General features: G+C 39.0%; 3 protein-coding genes and 1 pseudogene across 3 annotated transcripts; 2 read left to right on the plus strand and 2 right to left on the minus strand.

The window, feature by feature from the left end:
- The first annotated feature begins 598 nt into the window (after positions 1-598).
- On the plus strand, positions 599-1,604 carry LOC149098261 (beta-1 adrenergic receptor-like). Its single transcript, XM_089278199.1, has one exon. It carries the CDS (start codon positions 685-687, stop codon positions 1,525-1,527), a length of 843 nt encoding a protein of 280 aa, XP_089134325.1. The 5' UTR covers positions 599-684; the 3' UTR covers positions 1,528-1,604.
- Positions 1,605-3,987: 2,383 nt separating this feature from the next.
- On the plus strand, positions 3,988-5,247 carry LOC149098262 (uncharacterized). The gene is made up of 2 exons (XM_089276665.1): positions 3,988-4,588; positions 4,733-5,247. The coding sequence occupies exons 1-2, from the start codon at positions 3,988-3,990 to the stop codon at positions 5,245-5,247; spliced, it is 1,116 nt and encodes a 371-aa protein (XP_089132791.1).
- Positions 5,248-12,555: 7,308 nt separating this feature from the next.
- Positions 12,556-13,486, minus strand: LOC149098263 (adenosine receptor A1-like; annotated as a pseudogene).
- Positions 13,487-16,892: 3,406 nt separating this feature from the next.
- LOC110047956 (rhodopsin, GQ-coupled-like) lies at positions 16,893-17,773 on the minus strand. The gene has a single exon (XM_020753711.2). It carries the CDS (start codon positions 17,771-17,773, stop codon positions 16,895-16,897), a length of 879 nt encoding a protein of 292 aa, XP_020609370.2. The 3' UTR covers positions 16,893-16,894.
- Positions 17,774-19,144: the final 1,371 nt, after the last annotated feature.

The raw sequence follows: 19,144 nt of genomic DNA on the forward strand, positions 1-19,144 counted from the left end.
TCCATTCATTCATTCAATATGGAGTGTTTGGTGTTCAGTTTAAACCACCCGGGCGTCGCCATGTTCACTTTATGACTGTAATTATGACGTTTAGGCCAGCAACCACGGAGAGTGATCCTTCTGGTATACGTTGGAGACCGATACAACGTAATATTATTACATTTTAATAAAGTATACCTTTTTTAAAAAAAAAAAAAAAAAAAAAAATATATATATATATATATATATATAACAACCCTGAGAAAATACGCGCGCTAATTGGTTAAAATCCTGTTTCTGTAACTCGATGGAAACACAGAACTAGCACGAGCAGTTGACGTAATGATGGCGCGTGCAAGGAGAATTTACATTTTCATAATCAAAGTAAACAAGTTGTTTTCCTTTTTTCTGTCGCGGTGTTTTCTAAAAGAAATAGAAAACATGTTCTCCGTGTTTCTATCGAGCTACAGAAACACTCGAGAAAGTTTGGGAGAACTCGAAAAAGCTGTGGAAACAGTCGCTTGCGGCTCTTGTTCCCACAGCATTTTTCGTTCTCCCAAACTTCCACTCGTGTTTCTGTAGCTCGATAGACACACGGGACATGTTTTCTATTCCTTAATTAATCCTACGTTGTATCATATTCTTTTTTATTTATCTTTTTATTTTTTTTTTTGCAGCTCTCTGCACTTGTGTTGTGTACTCACCATGAACTTCAACAGCTGGAACTGGTTCTGGAGTGTGTGTTTTGGAGTGACAGCAGTTTTAATCATTATTAGCAACTCCCTGTCAATTGTAGTTTTTGTCAAGCGAAGGTTTCGCAAACGTTCTCTTTACCTGTTAATCGATTTGGCAATAGCTGATCTGCTAGTTGGATTATTTGCAGTACCGATTTATATGACCACGGTCATCTCTGAACGCAAACTCGTGTCACTACTCGTTCTTGATGGAGTCGATATGTTTACAGGTCTCTCCTCCATTTTCACATTGACCGTTATTTCTCTTGAAAGAGTGCTTGTCATCAGTCGGCCACTTCGTCATCGGCAGTTATCCTCACATAGCTACGCCATTGCCATAGCAACGCCATGGATCCTCTCCCTCGCGGTGACTTCAGTTCGAGTGTTTCAGCACTATTCAATCGTGACACGTCATCAGTTATTAACAGTTGTTATTATCAGTTTGTCAACTCCTTTGCTAATAACGTGCTCTTCTTACTGCGTCATCTGGCGTAAGCAGACTTCCCGCATACAAAACGGAGTGAGGGCGAGGAGAGAGTCGAAGCTGTCTAAGACATTGTTTTTGATAACAGGAACATTTGTGTTGACTTGCCTACCATTCAAAATTCTACTAGTTCTAGTAAATATGTGTGTTCCGTGTAGAAAAATGCACATTGTGGTCCTTTTTGTTCTTAAACTCCTTCAGTTCAGTAATTCGTTTATTAATTTTTTGATTTATTGTCTAAGAATGCCAGATTACAGAAAAGCTGTGTCACAACTATTTTCCATTCCAAATGCCGCGGTCACTCCAGTAATCCCGACGTTAATACGTTAGGCGATAGCCGAACAAATATCGCACTAATCCACTTTTCAAGTGCACTGTCTTTATATAATGTTCCAACAAGTCATGTCATGATATAATCCAGCTGATATAATGCAATTGTAACGCTTGGAGAAATAAATATCTCGTAGATTTTTTTATAGTTCAATTTATGAATAGCAACTACTGTGAGTATGTTACTTGTTCACTTTCTTCAAAAAAAAGTAAACTTGCTACCGCGATATTTTGCTATGTAACATGCATTTCAAACGTTGGATAAAAATGAAGTAATAAATAACCGTTGACAGTTGGTTAGCATCTCGTGTCCGACGCCATTTAATAGGTCTCCCAATGGTTTTAGGGAGTAGGGGAACATGGTCAACTTTAACCCGCGTTCACAGGAACATAGGGTACAAGGGAACATATGCATGAAACATGCATTTCCGGGGGATCACGTGAACAGGACCCGCTGAAGGGTAGGGCAATCAAAATCGAAATAAACGGCGTAAAAGGTACCAGTATCACGCGACATTGCGTTCGCTTATGTGACGTCAACGAGTCATCTGCATTTGATGCTTTTGATGGAATCCGGTTTCGAATGATTAATAACAAGCGGGAGATTCGAAATCGCTTTGTTAAGAAGATCCGGATTTCCTTTATCTATCTGTTTCATTGCTAATTAATATGTCATTTTACCATTTCACTTTCCTGGTTGCTGATCGAGAAATTTATACGACCGCTCGAAGAGCTGGCTAGAGGTCTTAAGGACAGCAGTGTTATAGGAGCAGACTGTACGGCAAAATTTGGTAAAGTTCGCGATATCAAGGACGTTGGTTGAATCGACGTTCTCGAGAGACGCCTGGAGAGTTATCTAATCAATTTGGCCCTGAACTCGTGCATCCTTATATTGTAGATAATAAGGTTCAGCAGAGAGTTTCCAAACTGAAGAATCCTTGCCGCCTAAACAACACGGCTTGAGTTGTTTAACAACAAACAGTTCTTGCAAAGGACACTAACCAGCAGTGTGGCGCTCGCGGGAAGCCATGCTGCCACTGATAGAAGAGAGGCAACTAGCAAGGTTTTGGTTAAGTTGCTGTTTGCGATATGACGATGCTTTCGTATGCTTTGCTTTCGTAGGTGCTTCACACGAAACCAAATTCTACAGTATACGATGCAAACAATGAGCGAAAAAGCAGCCTTCAAGAAAATAAACAAACTCATCGAGATTTTCCGGTTGATAATTCCAATGTACGTTATTATAAATATGACTGTGAAAGTGAAAGGAAACAGCCAAGCTGCCCAAATAACATAAATATAACTACGGGTTTTAGTAATGCGATGACGTAGAGGCCAAAATACGGCATGCATTCTCTCTAAAGAAAGAACAACTAGAAACACAATAGAAGCACATTCTGAGATAAAATCTACAGTTAGACATCCTATCGCGGTGGGCTTTTCTCCAGTATAGCTGAAGACCAGGTTCTCCACACCAAAACAACCTGCCGACAGGCCTACGCTTAGGTCAGCCAAAGCCAAGCTGATTACTACGTAGCTTGTGTGCCTCAGAGTTTTCCTTTGACTCAAGAAGATATAAATTGTGATGGAATTGGCAAAGACAATCGTTATGCTTTCCAACATAAATGTTGTGCTCCAGATCCACATTTTCCAAACGGGAAGCGTTTGGCTGCTTGTATTGTTCATGTTGGTCAGAATCTAGCCTAAGGCAATAAGAAAAAACAAAAAAAACTAAAAAAAAACAGTGAAAGGACGTGATAATTATATCAAGCATCATGAGATGCAACACTAATACATACCTCAAAAAGCTGTGTTGCTTTCCTTGTGCAAAGCCTCAATCACCCTCATACCTCAACTTTATGGCCGTGGAACATTGTACGGAATACTTTTTAAAACTTCCAAAAACATTTGAGAGGCTTTTATGTAGCTTTTATCTAGCTAAGATATTGGTGATTATACCCTTGGGAGGGGAGGGGGGTTACTATGCAAAATGCATTAGTCATGCTGTAACTCACAATGCTGGAAATCCAGAATTCTTAAAATCAAGTTTCAACTCTATAGTACCACATTCATTTGGGGAACACAGTTCATGCCGTATATCCTGGTGTGGTTTCAAAAAATGTCCTGAGGGATACAACACATAGAACTACCTAATGGCAAGAGTTTACATGTACATGGTGAGCCCCTGAAAAATGCCTAACTAACATCTTTTCTGAATATGCCACTGATATTGTTGTCAAGAAGCTTTCCCCATGTGCCAACTCTCAACGGAATGAAAGTCTAAATAATACCATAGCAACAAAAAACCCTAAAACCCGGTATTACGGAGGAAGTGCGAGCAACGACTTTAGAGTAGCCTGTGGTGTGGCCCAAAGAAATCTTGGCTATGGCTATGTAAGTACAGCGTTAGAAGTACTGAATATCGAACCCGGCTATTTTTGTACATCACATGAAGATCTGATGGACAAAAAAGTGTTAAGTGACAGAAACCGAAAGGCTACGAAAAATTTCAAGTATAGGAGGAAAAAATTACGGGGTGAAAAATCCAGTCAAAATAGTCAAAAAGAAGCTAAGGAGGGGAAAACTTATGAAACTGCAGTTGCTTTGAATCTGGATACAAGTGTCAATCAGCCTACACCAAGAACTCACACTCACATTGAACATCTTTTGGAAAACATTTCTGATAATGAGCTTCATGAGTATGAAAAACTAGTACCATCTTACTATGCTCAACCTGATCTGCCAAAACTGACTTATGATCCAAACCAAACCTACACTTTTGTTGTTTTTGACACTGAGACTACCTGCACCGGGAAAAATGCAGAACTCTGTCAGCTGTCCACCATTCATGAAAATCAAGTGTTTTCAAAGTACGTTCTACCGACAGGAAATGTGAGTATTGGAGCTTCACGAGTGAACAAACTATCTGTACAAAATATCAGTGGAATCAGAAAATTATTGAAAGAAAACCAACCAGTGGAAACTGTCTCCCTTGATAAAGCGCTTCAGCAGTTTCACACCTTTCTTAGTCAAGTAAAATGTTCATCCCGGAAGGAATCTTGTATAGTTCTAATAGGTCATAATTCATCAACATTTGACACTCCAATACTTCTCCGGAGAAGCGACGAAAATTTTCGCAGCAAACTAAGCAACCTGAATGTTTATTTTGGCGACAGTTAAATCCTTGTCAAACATCTTTTGAAAGATAAACACCCGGCCTTGCAACTCAGTGAATCGGCATCTTGCAAATCAAACCAATCAGCACTTTACTCACATCTTTCTAAAGAGGAATTTGAGGCCCACGATGCCTTGGAGGACGTTAAGGCACTTAGAAAAATTCTGTTTCGTTCTGCACTTCAACTGAACAACGAGAAACTCGTGAATTGTTCTGGAGTTATTAGTGTTGAACGAGCAATTGCCAGCATGTCGTATTTGGATCGACGCCATGAAATTCTCCAGACATTCAGCGGAAGACTTTTCGACCCCAGGGACGACAATGGTGCAATAAAACTATCAATGGCTCAGAAGATTGCAGGAAGTCGGCTTTCCTATTCACATCTCAAAGAGTTATATTTAAAGTTCGGAACAAAGGGACTGCTTGCGATCCTCAGCATGCCTCCTTCCCAGAGCACAGCGACGAAACCTCGTGTCACTCGAATAAAGCGTATTCTCGATGCCATTGCAAACCACTTTCAGGAAACATTTCCGAAAGAAGAATAGTTCCTTTGGTTCCATTGTTGGTAAGTTTTAACTTCATGTTTTTCCATTTAACCACATCTAAACTGCAGAAACTTGCCAGCGCGTGTTGTGCTTCTGGAGGTGCTTAATGAAAATGTACGTACCTCGCGAAACATTAGCCAGATTTAAATGACCGAAATTCTCCACATCAAAAGAATCAAGTTTGTAGTCGTCAGGTGTCTGTACTGTCTTAATAGCGTCAATAAAGTTCTCCGCAGATTATAGTTTGCGTCTTGATTTGTCAGTAAGGGGTTGCAATATTGTCGTCAAGTACTTAGACAGTTGATACGTAGGGGACCCACAGAATGACACTATAGGTCGCATCGGTATACCAGGTTTGTGCAGTTTTGGTAGTCCATAAAGTTCCGGTGGTTGAGGTACTGAGCACCTCAGTCGATAGTAGCGTTGAGTGTCAATAGCATCAGTCTTTTTAAGTGTAAGTATTTTGCTGTTAAGTTTGTTTGTCGTTAACAAGTGCGTCCCTTTTGTCAAAGTAGTCAGTCTTGTCCATAACAACAGTGACACGTCCTTTGTCGGCTGGTAGTATAACAATGTTGTTGTCGTTTTTCAGTCGTTGCAGTGCTTGTTGTTCGTCTTTCGTCAAGTTATTGTCAGGTATAGAAGCTGATTGTACCGTGGAAGCAATTCTGCTTTATGTTATCCTTGGCAGATTCTGATAAGTCTCGCTGACGAGACAGAACCGCCTCAACACTAGATACAATAGACTCAGTCGGTATCCGTTTAGGCGTCACTGAGTGTTTTAGTCCGTAGGACATTACGTGAGTCTAGGCTTTGTATAAGGGACCGGAGGAAATATTCCTGACCCAGTTATCGTCGGTTTTCGGTCGTTTTTTGTCTTTATTGCGTTGAAGTCTTGTCAGTTTTCGTTCTCGTTCAGTACGAACGCGGTCTGTGGTTTTGTCGGCTCGCCTGTTGGCGGTTGTCGTAACCGTGTCAAGTAAGTTAGTGGGTAACAGTTGTTTAAGTTCGTCAAGTTGTTGTTATAGTTTATTGTTGCAGTAGTTGAGCCTTCTGTGACAGTCGTTTATTCGCGCTTTGACCAGACGTCTGCAGGTGGATTTGACGATCTGGATGGCCTCTTGTGTGTTCAACAACAAATTTAAGTCCGGCCGGAACGAGACCGTGGTCTTTGCAGCGGTGGTTGAACCAAAGTTGTTGGCGTATTCGTCTGATAGTACTTACCGAACTGATGTAGTTGTTCGCAAGTCGTTTACTCTGTCGTCCAAGTGAACGTAACATAGTAAATGGTTTGAAACCAGGAGCATCAGTAGTTCGTATAGTGCGATCGTCCGGATGAGGGTAGTCCTGAAAAGAACTGTTGTTGGTGACTGACGTTTTGACAACCTGAGCGGAAGTCATCTTCAGAGTCAAGTGAACAGTTTTTGTCACTACAAAAAAAACCTACAAGCAGTTGCATGGAACAGCCATGGGGTCGCCTGTTTCTGTTGTTGTCGCAGAAATTGTGATGCAACACGTGATGCAACACGCGCCCTTGCAACTTGCCGACAAACGATAACACTTTGATTACGCTACGTTGACGGCACCTTTACCACCGTTCACAAAGACGAAACTGACGATTTTCACGACCACCTGAACGAACAGAACGCCGACATCCAGTTAATTTTGTTTACTACAGAGATCGAAGAAAATGGAAAAGTTCCTTTTCTAGACTGTTTGGTACAACAACGCAACAACAACGAACTGCGAACAACAACCGACGCATACCGACAGATTACTTGACGAATCATCCTACAACCCGACTTTACACAAAGCCACGACTATAAAGACTTTGACGAAACGAGCGCAACTAGTTTGTAACACACCGGACAGCTTACTTGACGAAAAGAGATAACTTGAACGTGTTTTTCACAAAAACAACTACAACGCTGACTTTATTAGACGAAACATTTACTGACCTACTGAAGCTGACGCAACGAACAGGAACCCAACGCCTGTTACTAGAGTGACTATACCTTATATTAAGGGTACTTCTGAGACCATCTCACGGATCCTACAGCCCTACAACATCCGTGTAGCCCAAAAACTTACAACTACGTTACGACATTTACTAACCAACGTGAAAGACAGGGACGAACCTAACAACAGACAGGGAGCAGTTTACAAGATCAAATGCTCCGACTGCTAGGCTTCCTACATTGGTGAGACTGGCAGAAACCTTAACACGAGACTGACTGAACACAAACGAGCCACGAGAAATGGTGATGCCAACAATCACATTGCTGTACATCATCAACTGACAAACCACAACATTGCCTGGGACTCTGCTCGGTGCTTAACCTACAGTACAAACTATTTTCAACGACTGACTCTGGAAAGCTGGTACACTAACCTAGAACAAACGCCACTTAACAGATGTCAACAACTACCGGCGCCTTACAAACGACTTATCCATGACGGAAACGAAACCGACAAACGGACTTCCAACAGACCGACTTAAGTTAACCAACAATAGACGGACCAAAGACCGACCAATTTGACTAACAATAAGACGAATCGAAACCCACCAATGACGGATGACAAACTTTACACAAGTCTTTCAGCCAATACCATCATGGCTAAACTGACCAATCTTGTTCAACGGACCAGAATTATAAAATCATTGACTGACAAAAACTATTCACTTGACTCTGAAGATGACTTCCGCTCAGGTTGTCGAAACGTCAGTCACCAACAACAGTTCTTTTCAGAACTACCCTCACCCGAACGATCACACTATACGAACTATCGATACTCCTGGGTTCAAACCATTTACTATGTCATCTGACTGTGTCGAGCGTGACGATCACATACTTCGATGTTCTTTGTATCACTGACCATTGTTTTGCTCGAAGCCGGTTTAATCATGTAGAGTCCTCTTAAAAGGGAAGATTGGGAAGATTGGGAAGTAAAACACCGGTTGTGAACACAAAATGGCCGTGGCATTTATCAATCCTTCCTTGGATCCCCGGATCACCGTTTACTGTTCATACATGTATGTATGCCGAGAGTTGTCCAAAAGAGTGCTTCTACAAAGCTTTTAAGAGGACTCTACATGATTAAACCGGCTTCGAGAAAAACAATGGTCAGTAATACAAAGAACATCTAAGTATGTGACCGTCACGCTCGACACAGATGATGAACGTTTAAACGTACCTTGTATACAAACCTACCGCTGGAAGGAAAAGCTGGCAGTTTTAATGCTACCTAGGTTTCAAGGACCGCTACAAAGGACCAAAACTTTAATCTTGAAGCCAGGTAAGAGATTTACGTAAATTTATCGGAGCACCTTACGAAGGCGAGTATGTTAGTTACTCACTGGAATATTTTCACAATTTCCTGAACTTTAAGCGGTCGTTAGTTTTGAAAACCTTGTGGGCAGACAAATTTTATTACTGTTTTTAATTAAGGGCCACTTATACTTTCTATTCATGTAGTGCAGCAGTTTCAAACAGGTGCCACATTTTTAAAACGTGCCTTCAAAGTAGAGCTATTTTCGTGTTTGGTTCAAAACTCGATTTAACGGGTGGAAAATTTTCTTTTAACCGTTGAAGGAACAACATTGAATTATAATTGCAACATGGCTGAACAAACTACTATGATATATCTAGAGTTGAAAAATAGAATTGGGACTTTTGAGTAAATATTATTTTTTTAGAGCGCCGGCAATGTGCTATTTTTCCAGTTTCGGCAGGCATGCAACTTGTGTCGAGCGGACCGAACTTCGATTAATCCAAGAAAAGTTCAATTAAAATTTTTACTCAAATAAAACTCATTTTAGTGACTGACTAGGTAAGGGCTTCAAAATCCCAGCTTATGAGAAAAATCGAATTTTCGAAGTAAAATCAGTGGTCGGTTTTTACAGAGACAGCCTCTTAAAGTTGTAATTTTTGCGGCCACGACTGAGCATGGTGGGATCTGGGACGAGCTTTTAGTGACGTCATCAAAGGACTTTGCTGAGAACACTCAATAGAAGTTTGACTAGGTTTCGAGCACTGTCAAAACACATTTGCGGTATTTGCGCTTCATATTTTATCAAAACTGGACAAGACTTTTAAATGAAAGCACTGTACCATCCAGCAATACAATTCGGAGTCTAACTGCGATTGGGCGGCTACGATAAAGTCAAATCTAAATGTTTTGTTTTACTTTCCTTATATACCTATCAATGCTTGATTTGTTTTAGTTTGTAACTGAGATAGATGTATTTCTTTGCTCAAAGAACAAAACAGTTGTATATGCGGCAGAGCCTTTAAGAAACTCAACCGCATTGTTGACCTCGTGCGTGTAGCTTGCGTGTGGTTGTATATATAAAATCCACAAATACATAGCTAGTTCAGCAGTTCGAAGCCTCACTAATCTTAATCGCCTCGTTGTAGGAAGAACGTGTCGTTGACTATTCGTTTAGAAAACTCTCTATTTCGAGGACAAAATACGCGATGCGATTAATTTGCCGTATAATCATGTCACGCAGTATCCATTATTTTGGTGTGGGACTCTGGGGCTCGTATCAATAGAATAGTCAGATGGCTCCCATCTTATCCAAATTAAATTCGTATCTTATCTACCTTGACTCCCTCTTTCAGTCCGACTTCACAAAAGTCAGCACACTTCTTTCTTCTTTTTTCACTTCTGGAGATAGAGGTATCGAAGGAAGGGGATAGTTCTCTCCTAGCCTTATTGTACCGCTGCTCCCTTCAGCAACACACCTACCTTACATTAATTCTGCAACGATTTTGAATCACGCTATCCCATGTTCGCATATATTCTCCTTAGAAGCAAACATTGTTGGTCCTTCGATGACGTCACAGGCCAACTCGCCCTATTCTTCGCTATTGCTTGGTCATGGCCGCGGAAAAGGCCAATTTCACAAACTTTGAAAATTCGTAGAAAATTAACAAAAATAGCTGCAACGATATTTTTTTTCGCGTTGGAGATCAGAAAAATTGGGACATTTTTATAAGTGGGTTTAAAGTAATTTATTTTTTTCCGAGTTCTGCATACAGTTTTGGGGATGGTGCGCGATGTGAGGATTTGGGATGACGGATATCAGGTTTGTCAAATTTCGTAACTCGGCGAATCAATTCCATTTTTGCAGAAAATAAAAATTGAAATTAGTTTTTTTGTTACAGTAAAGTGTATTATCGTTTGTCTCACGATGTAGTCACTTGAGATGTACATCTCGGCGTTTCGACTGCTTACTGCTAGTCTTCTTCAGGCGATAAAGTCGACTGATTGCACGGTATCATTTATATCACAAAGGTCGGCTGTGATTGGTGCATTTCGATCCTCCTATTGTTCCATTGTTCCGGCGAGTAGTTGTTGTTGTTGATATCATTTCGTCTATATACAATTATCTTACGTATACTACAATCACGTTAACGTTATGTTGTCGTGTCTTTAAAATCCACAAGAAGCCAGTTTTTAGTCGTAAATTACACTCGAAAAAATGTACCAGATACATTATTTCCCTGAGTGCCACAATTGCATTATATCATCTGGATTAATCATGGCTTTTCTGCAATCTGGCATTCTTAGACAATAAATAAAAAATTAATAAGACTAGTGAATGCGACGTAGGAGGACATGTGAATGCGCTGAATAGGCTAAAAATATATTTCACCATGCAAGACCAAAGAAGCACTCAGTATCGCGCCTTTGTTTTGCCTAATTTATTTTATTGCGGCCAAGTCTGGTACCGCTGTGGCGCCAGAAACACTGGCAAACTGGAGAAAGTAAACCAGCGTGCTCCAAGATTTATTTACAAGAACAATTCTACATCCTACTTTGTTAAAATTGATAGGCTTACACAGTAACTAAGAAACCCGTAGGATCCAGGACATATTGTTACCTTAAACAGTTGTTTTCAGGGAAGAGTGCCGGCAAGCATTGATCGTCTTATTAACATCAGAACGAGGAAATTACAACCTGCGAGGTGCGAATGTTTTGTCTCTACCTAAGGTGGATAGCACCAAATATGGCCTAAAATGTTTTAGTTATTACGCCGCGAAACACTGGAACACACTACTTGACAATATACGCACGTTAGCTGAAACCAAGGATTTTATTAGCAAGGTTCGAAGTTCAATATTTATTTTACGGCATCATAGTCTGATAATGAAATTTTCACTTCTTTTTTTTTTTTTAAATGAATAAGTTATAGGTTTTAACATCATCATTGCGGTAATTAGTTATATATATCGCTAGTAATAAGGCAAGAAGTCAGCGTAAACCCTGCCGGGCAACAATTGCATAATTGTTGCCCTTTAGATTTAGCCATTCTCACGTGTATGAGCGCGTGTTAGATTCCACTAAAACCTCCTTGTGTAGTTTCCTCGCCCTAGTCTCCTCCTCTTTCTATACACAAATTGAAGGGCAACGTAAATTTTGATTTCCGAATTTCGATTTCGTTAGGCCTCAATAAAATAAATAAATAAATAAATAAACACTTTGGGCTGTTTATTCCACTACTTCCCTAGTACATTATAAATATTAAAACTGAACTGTCTGAATAATCCAGGTGAATTCTCAGCGGCAACCGGTAATTCATGCACAACACAAACTTTGATTAAAGAATTTTTTTGTAAATTCAGAGCAATATTCCGATAATATCAACATACGTTCACGTTCTTTAAATTAAGCAATATTCTTTTACCACCTTTCAAGGCTTTAAAAGACTACAATCGGTCGGTCGCAACATGAATGAACTACAGGGATCTATTGCTGCGCATAATTTAATTAAAAATTAAGTATTTATTAAGGAAGGAGTAAAACGGGAATACGTAGTGGATATTCTATAGCTAGTCAACATTTCCAAATGAATTACACATACGCCAGATGAACATTTGTCATGTTAAGCATACTTTTCTGAATAACAAAATGAGGATCTTTTAACAGGAAATTAAAAATGGCTTCAACCCCTATAGACCAAAATCTCCTGACCCTTTCGGGTTGGAAAAGACAATGAAAAAGAATAATTATGTAAAACAAAATAAAGCAGAGAAGAACAAAAGCGACATCAACAACAGCACTAGGCTTATACAGCTGAGCCCACATGTGAACTGAAACTGAAAACGTATGAAAAATTTGGGGATTACATAAATGACAAAAAAACCCACATCATAGGAACAAAACCAAGAAAACAATAACGCAATTCAATCCCTGGAAAATTTATCACTTTTAAATTATTTTCTCTAATTGTTATTATTCATGTTAGTTGCTACGTTTTCGACCTGCTTGCAAGCTTACTTAAGAGTCGAATTCACTGAATCGTCAGTCTGATGAAATTTTGTTAGTTTTAGTTGCCACACTTAAATGCGAAATTGAAAGTAGAACTGGGGCTATAGTTTCTGAGCTAGTCTGGTGTTCACTAACGTGTAGCCCTGTTGTCATCTCTTTTAAAAACATTTCTCTCAAGGTTCTTCTAAATAGTGGCATCCTAAAACAATAAACGATTGGATTGATTAAGGAATTTGCCAACCGAACAAATCGGGCTACATCCGTAAGGACTGGCCCAGAAACATCGGGCATATTAAAGGTGACCCTTATACTCCTGATTACTGTAAAAGGAAGCCATGTAATAAGTGATAGCAAAGTTACAATAAACAGAGTCTGCCAGTTCTTTGTTTCGCTCGTGTCTGTTTGGTGGTGATCTGGGATCTTTGTTTTTATAAGAGAACCAGATTGCAGAATATGCACACGAGATGGTCATTAACCAAACAAACAAGTATACTGTTCCAACCCAACTGACGACATCGTGGAACGGCCTTAACAGTTGTGCAAAAACTAAAAATCCCGACATAAGCCACACTACCCCAATACTGCAAATATACTTTCCTCTTGATGTGTTTTTGAAGCGAAATGGCCCCACTATCTCGTAGAGTCTCTCTAAAGAAATGAGAACAAGGGAACTAATGGAGGCACTGCCAAAAATCTCGTTCAGCACGACATATTTCTCCCAACTTGTCGTACAACTTGAAGAGGCCAGTTTCCATATTTCATTGACTACATCTTCAATGAGACCAACCCCAACCATTAAATCCGCAACGGTCAGATTTATTAAGAACAAACAGGTTTGCTTTGACTGGGATCTTCTTTTCCAAAATACGATAACGGTGGCGATATTTGAAAGAATAATTATCAGTGATTCCACTCCTAATATAAAGATCCTTGGGAGTGAGTTGCTGTACTTGCTTGTGCACATTTTAGTAAGTCTGGGATGGACCCTTATCATTGAAAGGTTAAACGTTTTTACAAGCCTAAATAGCTTATGAAGTCGGCGGAAGTTGATCGAGGACCGTTCTCGAAAAGCTCGGTTTCGAGACGGATTACTGTAGACAGAAGGTCTAACCGGAGAAAGAAAGAAAGTACCGTTTTCAAATTCCCCAGCCTAGTACGGATGGGACCTAAGACCGTTATAACTCCGAAATTTAGAGAACAGCTATACTTACCACTTACAGGCTTTTTTCCAAAAAAAGTTAGAAAGCATATACTTCGTGATTACGTTTGATGGACAACCCCACGAATCTTCTCCCACTGTCTAACCGTACCTTAACAGGCGAAGGGTTGGTTGTTTTAACGTTAAAATAATTTTCCGAAACACCCGCCGAATTAGGTCTTTTTTCCCGTACAAGGACAGGTTCAGCCGTTCTCAGATGTCTAAGGTGGTTTACAAGGCAAGCTGCTGGGACTGTGATGATTTTTATATGGGAAAAACAAAGCGTCGACTACACGATAGAAAAACTGAACATTTTAAGGCCCTTGCTAAAAGTAGTCACACCTCAGCCATTGCGGATCACGTTACTTCCACGGGTCACAATATTAAATGGGACAATTTTGATATCTTAGCAACTGGTAGGTCAGATATACATTGTAAAATTAAGGAAGCATTGTTAATTCGTGATTTAAGGCCAGCCTTGAATGAAAACGTTGGCAGTGAAAAAAAACTTTTTCTTCACTAACATTTTGTATTGTTATTATTATTATGGTAATTTTTTTTTTCTCTCCCGCAGACTCATCTGTTTGTTATTAACTATTAGTCTTGTTACATATTATTAGATACCAGTCTTTTTCTTTTTTTTCGCGTTTAAATTTCGATTGTAATCTAGTTAACGGTCACTTCTGAAGATGTATGTTGTACATACGAAACGTCAAGGAAATTAACTTTGTTTAACATGCGTTTTGGTTCCATGATTATCACCGCGGTTTGTGTTTTGTTTCTTCTAAAACTACGATGGCTAAGGAAAAAGAGTGTTTACGATTCAGTAATCCTCTGGTGTAACTCCAGTTTATCCTAAGCGAGAACGAAGAATCTTGAAGGTAACGAAAGACAGTTGCGAACGATTTGATTCGTCAGTCTACTTTGTAGATACGCCACTGTTTCAGCACGTCGAAGTGACGATGTACGCACCGTGTGAGACACTGCCTTTCTTTGTTAGGCACTGGTAAACAGCAGGATAACTGTACTTCGTCAGCTAAAAGAAACACCCCGGGGTATGAAAGTACCCGTGAGGAAATACATTGGGAGTTCTTATTCTCACAGTCAAATTTACTACCGTGCCAACGAAGTCAGTGTTACCAGCAGAGAATGTCATTTTTTATGTGTAATTTTGAGTCAAGTCCAAACGCGGACTGTAATTTTAAATCGCAATAAATTTTCGGTAAACAGGAAAATGAATTTTAACAATTATCTTCTTCGATTCTGTGCCATTTTCAATTTTGCTACATTTTGATGCAGAAAAAAGCAATGAAAACCTGGTAGGCTTTTTTAGCGGCGTTCGTTTCCCAGTCCACAACAATTTTCCTCTCATGCAAGCTGATTGAATTCCTTTTTAGCTCCACTCTCATGTATTACATATGTATTTATAAGTAGGTAAGGCCAAAATAGTTCTAATGCCAGGGTGATTGTGATTCAGCAATTAATAAAAGTCTGTTGACAAACTGTCCTGCTTAGGACTATCCTACGTGCCTCGGTTTGACACCGAAGTTGCTTTATTTAATTTTATGTGGAACAATAAACACCTTAATTTGTCAAAACTGAAACGAAACAGGAAAAGTTTCATTGAAAGCCGCAAGTTGCGTCGAGCAAGTTACCAATAACAAAGCGTTGCGTCGCAACATTTCATAGAGTTTCCGCCGTCAAAAGAACATCTGGTTTCAATCCCGCTAGTTGTGGGTTTATCGACATTTTATTTAAAAAAAAAAATGTTCCAAGTATCACAGGAAACGTATCCTGGAATTGAATATCTTTAATATCGCACAAAGAAATAAACTTTTAGACTGATCCTAATGAGTAATCAACGGCAAGAGGAATGTAAAACTTCCCCTTTGTCAAACGTTCGGTTAATGATCGAGTAATTATAATTTTGTGTAATACCAATAATTGTTATTAAAATTTATAACGCACAGACTTCAATGTAATGCTTGGTTGCGCATAAAATTTCATGAAGATTATAATACAGGAATATTCCACAAAATAATTTGAGACAAATAAAGGCCATGCGCTCAATAACGCTTCAGCAAACAAGCACGTCGGGAGCAGTCCCCAACCCCATCCGCAGGTAGAATGGAACGAGATAAAATGTTATCAACATATAAACGTGCTTTATGCTCTATGTTATTGCATCTATTTGTAACTCCTTTACCATACAATGCAGTGGCTGCGCGTGGTTTGCTGGGAAGAACTGACAAAAACATCATTTGCCATTTGTTGGCCACCGAGGTGGCCGTTTATTTTTATAACAATAAACTTATACTCTGAGAACAATCAAAATCATTCCCAGCAATATAAACGTGCTTTAATTAAGCAATACCTTATGAGAGCGTTTAGACGAAAACAACCGACTTATGGATATATCCGTTGAGCCCTAGTGTTTTCCATGCATTTTTTTAATTAAAACGATTAAACATACACTGAAAGGATGGAGTAATCTATACATACCTTTAGGGGCAACGCAGCTATTTGCGTATTTAATCCTTATAAATTGCACGAAATCAAATCGATGAAAAAAATTTCCATGTTGAGTATTTTCCTTCCATAGAAAAAACATTACAAAAAATTGAATATTTCGACCAATTTTTGGACCAACTACTTCTGACACTTGCGCTGACCCAAAAAAAAGAAAAGAAAAGAAAAAGAAAAGGAAGAAGAAGAAGAAGAAGAAGAAGAAGAAGAAGAAGAAGAAGAGGAGGAAGAAAAAGAAACCGAAAAAAGACAATGACACGAAAACTAAACAAAAGAGACACAGGAAAAACGAAAAAGAGAGACCTGATATGGATATCACACGACTAGATTTAGCAAGACTAAAGCGCCGTTATGACAAATAAACCGACTAATAGTGTAACGACTAATTCATAGTAAGAAACAAAAAAAAAAAAAGAAAAAAAGAAAAAAAAAACGAGGGTTAGATAACGGATAATAATTATAATACCCCTTCAGAATTAGTTCTTTTGCATTAATAGTTTCATATTTGTACTTTCTGATGGGCTTTGCTGCTTTAATGCTTTAGACATACGTTGCGTCCTTATTTATAAACATGAAATAACGGAGTCGTTTCTGCGCTTAAAAAGCTTCACTTAAATTCGAATTTCAGAGAGGAATGACGGTATGAGTTTATGAGCAAGTTTGGTGTTCACGAAAGTGTAGCCTCGTTGCTTTCTTCCTGGTGAATAATCCTCTCAGGGTTCTTCTGAACAGTGGCATCCTAAAGCAATATACTACTGGATTAATAAAAGAATTTGCCAACTGAAGAACTTGAGTTACATCATCGAAGACTGGCCCAATGGCGAAATTTTCTTTCAAAGTGAACCGCAAATTATGTACCACGGTAAAGGGTAGCCAAGCAATTAGCGACAACAAAGTTACAATAAACAGAGTCTTAACCAGTTCTTTGTTTCGTTTATATCTGTTTGGTGGCAATCTTGGGTCTTCCTTTCTGGACGAGAACCACACTGCAGAATATGCACACGAGATAATTATTAAGCAGACAAACAAGTACATTGTCACAAACCAAATAAAGATGTCTTTGGTTATCAAAGTTGCAGCAGTTCCTAACAGCTGGGCCACAGCTACTGTACCCGATAGAAGCCACACTACTCCAACGCTAAAAATATATTTACGTGTCGACGTGGTTCTGATGCGAAGAGGATATACTACCGCATAAAGTCTCTCTAAAGAAATGAGAGCGAGGAAACCAATGGATGCACATCCAAAAAGTTCCTCCGAAACCACGTAGTCTCCCCAAGCTGTCTCACAACTCAAAGATGTCTTGAAGCTCTTATGTATTTCAACGACCACACTTTCAATGTTGCCGATACCAACCATCAGATCGGCAACTGTTAGATTTATCAGGAATAAACAAGTTTGCTTCAGCTGGGATCTGTTTTTCCAAAACACGATAACTGTAGCCACATTTCCGAGAATAATGACCAGAGTTTCAACTCCCAGTATTACGATCCATGGAAGCGGGTGTTCGTGCTTACTTGTACACATTTTGTATATTAGATTTGTCTTGATCTTCCAGGCTTTAGACTTCACAAAAAAACTGCGCTTAGGAAATTGTATGCCTGGTATACTTACATGTCAAAAAGGCTAGTCAATCTTGTTTACGAATATACCAAAGTGCTTGGCGAACGTTTTCTTATTTATCCATTGGTTTTGCGTGTAAGTTTACAAGCAAATCATCGTTACCTCTGCACTCGCCTGAATTATTAGATTTTAAGTCTGTCGGTAATATGAACACCGAAATTCTCCCTTGGAAGTCAATTATTTTGTTCATATACACTGACCACCTCCGCACGACATATGACGTCCGTGAGAAGTGCCGTGTCTGACTTCAACCGTTAATAACTTTTTCAATATTGAAGTAGATGCCGCCAAGCTTATCTGGGAACAATTTGATATGACAGGTCACTAGCATCAGAACTTAATGCTTCCATTGCAATCACATTTTGACAGAAATGTTTTTTGTTTTGTTTTGTTTTTAAATTTTAAAGTTTCTTGTTTTTGTTGAAAAAAACTCATTTTTCATGCAGTTATTTTTGCAAAACGTTCCTTATCGTCTCCGAAAACGGTTTTTCTGAAATTCTGGATATCGTGACGTAAGGCGTCATCATCGAAAGTTGCTATGTTGAAGGATTCAGTTTTGAACATGCTATCCAAGAATTAGGCTTTCATTAACATCACCATCACCTACTCAATTGTTTTTATACTTTGCTTATTACTCTTTTTAAAGGCTAAAATTCAGGTAATAAGTATTAAAAGCTACTGTAATATTGACAAACTGTATTTCTTAAACGAGAACAACGTACGCCATCTCTAACACTCGATAATATTGTCAGATCGCTTCAAGTAAGTTCTACAAAATTTGTTTTTTTTCGCATCCGGCCAAAATTGCAATTTTAACTTTCTCATACTTGTATGAATTTTAAGGCGGCTTACTACAGTTTTGAGAAGGTAAAAGAGTCCAAATTGTCACTATTTACAAAAACATTTTCCAAGATGTTTTCCCTTCTCTAATTATTGTTTTTAATAAACATATGTGGTACTTGAACAATAGAAACAATAAAAATTAACGATCGAGTGCATGATCCCGAAGAAGATGGCGACTGCACATTTTACCACATTAACATTGAAACCTAACGCAGCCCATTAGGCACATGGAAAGCCATATTTTGGCAATTTTCGACCCTTTTCTAATGGCACTGTGTTTGCCAGGATTTTACAACTTTTCTGTACGTTTTTATGAGCGTTTTTGAGGTTTGCGTGCTCTGCAAATTATAGGTAAGTTTACCAGTCGCCATATTTTTGGTTTCTACAGGGGATTAAACCGTAACTACTGTTTTTTTGTTTGTTTGTTTGTTT

This window comes from Orbicella faveolata, unplaced genomic scaffold (assembly GCF_042242905.1).
Source record: "Orbicella faveolata isolate gen_17 unplaced genomic scaffold, um_ofav_v1 contig_46, whole genome shotgun sequence".
NCBI classification, from domain to species: Eukaryota; Metazoa; Cnidaria; class Anthozoa; order Scleractinia; family Merulinidae; genus Orbicella; species Orbicella faveolata.

Coding starts and splice junctions, on each gene's coding strand:
- LOC149098261 (XM_089278199.1), top strand. CDS start 685: ATGAACTTCAACAGCTGGAACTGGTTCTGGAGTGTGTGTTTTGGAGTG.
- LOC149098262 (XM_089276665.1), top strand. CDS start 3,988: ATGGACAAAAAAGTGTTAAGTGACAGAAACCGAAAGGCTACGAAAAAT. Junction 4,589..4,732: donor TTCATCCCGGAAGGAATCTT/GTATAGTTCTAA, acceptor ATCTTTTGAAAG/ATAAACACCCGGCCTTGCAA.
- LOC110047956 (XM_020753711.2), bottom strand. CDS start 17,773: ATGTGTACAAGTAAGCACGAACACCCGCTTCCATGGATCGTAATACTG.